General features: G+C 36.7%; 1 protein-coding gene across 1 annotated transcript; it reads left to right on the plus strand.

The window, feature by feature from the left end:
• LOC116159877 (UDP-glucuronosyltransferase 2B19-like) lies at positions 1-3,079 on the plus strand. Its single transcript, XM_031472961.1, has 4 exons — positions 1-1,107; positions 1,731-1,953; positions 2,007-2,226; positions 2,274-3,079. The coding sequence occupies exons 1-4, from the start codon at positions 253-255 to the stop codon at positions 2,554-2,556; spliced, it is 1,581 nt and encodes a 526-aa protein (XP_031328821.1). The 5' UTR covers positions 1-252; the 3' UTR covers positions 2,557-3,079.
• Positions 3,080-5,975: the final 2,896 nt, after the last annotated feature.

Here is a 5,975-nt window from a genome sequence, read left to right on the forward strand (position 1 = left end):
CCCCTCTACCATTATATTCCCTCCATTAGTTTTCTAACTCAATGCTTGTAATATATACATAGAACTGTTAAGTGTGGAAGTGAAATAAAATCAAATATACATTTAGGAGATTACTCAGTCTGCTTGTAGGACAAACCCCACATAATACTGGTAATTACGTTACAATTTAAGTCAAGTCACTAGTCAATGTCAATGTAAGTCAATGTAATTAGAGAACCTTGCCAACTAATTACAGGCACGCCAACTATTTTAATGACGCAAAGTTTACATAACACACTACCGACCACGATGTTTAGGTGTGTACTTGTGTTGTTTAAATTATTTATCGTATCAGCTAGCGGAGCCAAAATACTAGGTGCCTTTTTTGTACCGTCCATAAGCCATCAAGTGGTATTCCAACCAATATGGAAGGAACTGTCGTTGAGAGGGCACGAAGTCACCGTCTTAACACCGAACCCTTTGAACGACCGTAGTCTGACCAACTTAACAGAGATCGACTTGAGTTTTGCGTACGAAATTGTCAGAAGTGGTAATTTACAAGGCACCCTTCAAAAAGACATCCCCATTAAGACAATCGTTCAGTCTTATTTCAAACTTTTCGGCGAGGTTGTGAAAGCCGAGCTGGAACATTCTGAGGTTCAGGCTTTAATAAGGGATCAGAGTAAAAGTTTCGATTTGGTCATAGTGGAATACATGCATCCGACGTTTACAGCCCTTAGTGCAAGGTTCAAGTGCCCGTGGGTGGGAATTACATCGCTTGGAGCCATTTTACCCGTTTACGACAACATCGGAAATCCCTCGCATCCCGTCCTCAACCCAGATATACTACTGCCATTTACCGGAGGTTTGGGATTATACGAACGATTGGTTAGTGTGTATTACTCGGTGTGGTTTCGGTACTTCTATTACTACCACATTGTACCAGATCAGGATCAGGTGGTGAAGAAGTATATCGGCGAAGATTTACCATATCTGGGAGATATAGAGAAGACAATAAGTTTACTTTTTCTCAATGTTAACCCTATACTTCACCCCATTAGGCCGAACGTTCCATCCGTAATAGAGTTGGGGAAAATGCACATACGCACCAAGAGTCCTCTGCCAAAAGTAAGTAAATGACCATTACTTTTTATTAATTTGGTTTAAATTTTGAAATTTCGCCAATCGGTTTCTACGAATTCAAGTGCTATTGAATATGAGCCGGATTAAAAGTCGTGTTTCCGAATGAGAGCTAGTGTCAAATAATTCCCCCACTAAAAAACCTTATGCCATTCTTCGTATCTTGTTACCTGCATCGGAGTCGTCTTACTGAAATATGGTCAAAATCAGCCTGTTAGCCATTCAAATGATACCATGTTTGAGTAAACTTTTTTCGTCATTGGATGAGAAAGATTCTTATATTCCATCATTTTAACACTGAATTGGTTGTTACAATACGCGATTGTTTATCTAACAGATTTTTAAAGTTTCTATTCTATTCTTCGTATTCTCAACAATCCTTCATATTAATTTCATCCGCTTCTTCTCACAGACTCCAATCATAATTTTCCGAGATTAATTAGAAATTCTTAATTAATTCAAACGAATTATGCAGTCTTTTTTGCATAGAGATACCAAAAAAGTACGCTCTTTCAGAATAATGCAAAAAATTCAGGATGTCATTTAAATTTTTGGATGGGGGTTAGCTGGGGGCGACGAATATCATTAATATTAAAAGCTCTTTTTCTTAGGATTTACAACAATCTCTCGACAAAGCAACCGAAGGAGTTGTCTACTTCAGCTTAGGTTCCAACGTGAGAAGTGCCAATTTATCATTGGAGCTACGCGAGAAAATAATAACCGCATTATCCGAGCTTCCTTACACGGTGCTGTGGAAATGGGAAGAAGATCATCTGCCTAATCAACCCAAAAACGTGATCATCAACAAATGGCTTCCTCAGCAAGACTTACTAAGTAGGTATAACCCATTGTAGTTAGATTAATCTAATGACACTTTTTGTAATTAGCGCATAGAAACGTGAAGGTGTTTGTAACGCAAGGAGGACTTCAATCGATGGAGGAAGCAATTTCAGGTGGCGTACCTTTGGTTGGTATGCCATTCTTTGGAGATCAACCCTTAAATTGTATGAGGATGGTGAACTTAGGCATTGCGCTTGCGATCGATACGGAAACCTTGACGTCAGAAGATTTAAAAAAGACGATCATCGAGGTTGCGGAAAATCCAAAGTATGCACTTTTACATTAACTGCTTCCTTATTAAACCTTTTTAATAGGTATCGTAAACGGGTGGAAGAAATTAGAGAATTATTATTGGATGTTCCCGCTACGGGTTTAGAGAAAGCTATTTGGTGGATAGAGTATGTCATACGACACAAGGGCGCTGCTCATTTGAGAAGTCCTGCAGTCGATTTACCTTTTTATCAGTACTATCTTCTTGATGTTATCGGATTGGTTCTAGCCAGCGCTGCTGTGGTTTTGTTCATAGTAAGGAAGCTGCTAAAATTATTTTTTGGTGATGCTGACCATGTTGTTAGGGCCAAACATAAACTTCAATAAATAATCTCTGTTAGATACTAATTAGTAATTTTAAATAAGCTAATTTTGTTTTATATTAAGACTAGTTTTTAAAAATCCTTAGTTTTCCCAATATATACGTGATCACAGTCCTTAGAACTAATATCACATATTCCCGACTAAACTTCCTTTTATTTTTAGGACACTGTATATTATCTAACGGGCGCCTGTTAACATAATTCTTTAGTTAATATTTCAAGTTGAATAACGGATGCTTATTTTCACATAGGTACCGCCTTATGCGAAGAGATAAAAATGGTAGATTTCAATAGGTCGGTAAAGAGTTCCGAGTTTGGGCGGAATTAAACTAGACCGTTTCAGCTGCGTTGGTTCCCTGGATTACATGAAAGAATTGCGAATAAATCACACCCCTTTTTTAATAGTGTTTTTGAAAAATTGTATAAAAGTAATAGAAAATAATGTTTACTCACAATCGGTTAGTATTATCTGAATTCCTAACCTTCATAGCGGTTGCGAAGCGACTCATTACTCACCTTAGCCGGGAAAGTAACTTTCCCGGCTAGCTGTCACTTTCCCGGCTAGCTGTCACTTTCCCGGCTAGCATCTGTCACTTTCCTTACCTGCAAATGCTATTCATATTATCCTTATATGAAACTTATACTAATAGTGACACCGCCAATGTAACCATTAATGTTTACAACAATAGCAAATTACGAAGAAGAACGAAACTATTTGCTATTGTTGTAAACATTAATTGTTACATTGGCGGTGTCACTATTATTGACAGTTAAAGTAACACCTTGTTGAATTATATACTTTACCTTAAATGATCGATTGTGAGTAAAATAGTATACAAACCTCGCTGGTCAGTGGTTCATAACCAACGCCTCGCGCTTATACCTCACCTCCGCGCTTCGCGCGTCGGTGAGGTACCTTAAGCCCTCGGCGTAGGTAATGAACCACCTCCCAGCTCGGTATGTAATCTACTATTAAATTCATGAAAGCTTTAACACATAAAATACCCATCTGTGGCTTTGTGTTCAAATTTTATATTTAAATCTGTAAATACACCCAACAAGTCCTGGTAGGAACATGACAGTGGAAAAAGGATAAGTAAATGTCTGTTTCATAAGATAGAGTAAGGTGCCAGAATTCCGTAAAATAACTTTATTTGTTAATTTACACGAGAGACTATTATATTTTAATAAAAATAAAATTAAAAGCTATTCAAGCATCTATCCTCTGTCCGGACAATTCGCTCCCAGGATAATTGTCGGGGAGCCGGGAGCGAACTTTCCTAGGAGCGAATTGTCTTGTGAGCGAATTATCCGTGTCGATACGGTTTCCTTTATCACCTTTAACCAGAGCTGGGCAGTATTCGATTTTGTAAATACTTTTTAGTATTCAAATCCTTTAAAGTATTCAAATACTTAGTGATTAAATACTTTTATGGAAGCAGTATTTGTATTTGTAACTCAAATACTTTCACAAATATTTAGTATTCGAATACTTCGCAAAGTATTTGGATACTTCGTAAAGTATTGGAATACTACAAAACAATTCGTACTTTTTCGATCAGACTTCTCAATCAAAAGTTATAGACTAGAAACCAATTTCGAAAGAAAATTCAAAGGGCTGTAACTGCTGATCTAGTAGCCCAATCTTGGAACTGTTTGAAATTATGGATTCTACAGGCCACATTCTATAAGAAAATTCGGGCCTCAAAAAAATGCAGTGTATAACCTTCCTTTTTTACCAAAAATCGACTGCACCAAAATGTCTCGGGAAAACACTTTTTCTTATTAATTTTGGTGCGTAGAATCCAAAACAAGTCGTACTTCTTCGATCAGACTTCTCAATCAAAAGTTATGGACTAGAAACCAATTTCGCAAGAAAATTCAATGTTTTTTCCCGGTCGATCTGAGACAATTTTTTTTTCAAGCCAAAAAAAAGGTGTGTAGGTACAACCTTCCTTTTTTACCAAAAATCGACTACACCAAAATTTCTCGGGAAAACACTTTTTCTTATTTATTGTGGGGCGTAGAATCCAAATCAATTCGTACTTTTTCGATTAGACCTCTCAATCAAAAGTTATAGACTAGAAACCAATTTCGAAAGAAAATTCAAAAGGCTGTAACTTTTGATCTAGCAGCCAAATCTTGGAACTGTTTGAATTTATGGATTCTACAGGCCACATTCTATAAGAAAATGTGTTTTCCCGGTCGATATGAGACAATTTTTTTTTTCGAGCCAAAAAAAGGCAGTGTACAACCTTCCTTTTTTACCAAAAATCGACTACACCAAAATTTCTCGGGAAAACACTTTTTCTTATTTATTTTGGGGCGTAGAATCCAAATCAATTCGTACTTTTTCGATTAAACCTCTCAATCAAAAGTTATAGACTAGAAACCAATTTCGAAAGAAAATTCAAAAGGCTGTAACTTTTGATCTAGCAGCCCAATCTTGGAACTGTTTGAATTTATGGATTCTACAGGCCACATTCTATAAGAAAACGTTTTTTCCCGGACGATCTGAGACAATTTTTTTTATCTGGTATCTGGAATTGTCTTTTGAGTATGCAATTGGTGCATTTGCGCCATCTCTTTGGTAATCCCTATACTTTTCCTTATTATTTTCTTTTAATAGTTGAACAAGTTCCAATGAGATGTCGCCACGTCCGTAACCACCTTCATAAGTACATTTTAATTTATGCACTTAATAGCCACGTCCGACTCAATTTTCCTTAAAGGGCAGTTGAAAATGTGCAATTTCATGTAGGATTTGTAGAGCAATTGCACTTCAATGAACCAGTATCTGGAATTGTCTTTTGTGTATGCAATTGGTACATTTGCGCCATCTCTTTTGTAATCCCTATACTTTTCCAAAATAATTTCTTGTAATAGTTGAACTAGTTCCAAAATCACAACAGCAATTTCTACTGAACAATTCAATGGCCATGCATTCTCTCCCGTTCATTTAAAGTTACTTTTTAAGTTTCCATATTCTTTTACCTATTTTCCCAGTCGACGAGCATAGATAAAAACATAAAATTGCTCGGCCGACGGCCAGTGATCCACGTTCCAACGAACAAATCGTAGGGGGATTGTATTTTCCGATGAGTTCGATAAAAAATCCACCAAAATTTACAGTGCTTTCGAACTAGTGCAAACCTTTTAAGCTGGAGAAATTCTAAGAGAATTCCCAAACCCGTTTTGTTCAAGATTTTTAAGAAGACGTTTTTAAAAGCATTTTCTAGAGAAGATTGGAAAAGATAGTATACCTTCCAGAGAAGCCCTTAAGGACCCAAAATGCCCTCTCACTAACTGACAGACTTACAGTCTACTTTGGTTGTAAAAAAGTTCTGCTATACCAAAAAGTCAAATTTTTCAATTTAATTATTGCTCACTTCTAACGCCTAAACTAAATTTCAAAATAACGGA

Source organism: Photinus pyralis, unplaced genomic scaffold (assembly GCF_008802855.1).
Source record: "Photinus pyralis isolate 1611_PpyrPB1 unplaced genomic scaffold, Ppyr1.3 Ppyr1.4_LG1, whole genome shotgun sequence".
Taxonomy (NCBI): domain Eukaryota; kingdom Metazoa; phylum Arthropoda; class Insecta; order Coleoptera; family Lampyridae; genus Photinus; species Photinus pyralis.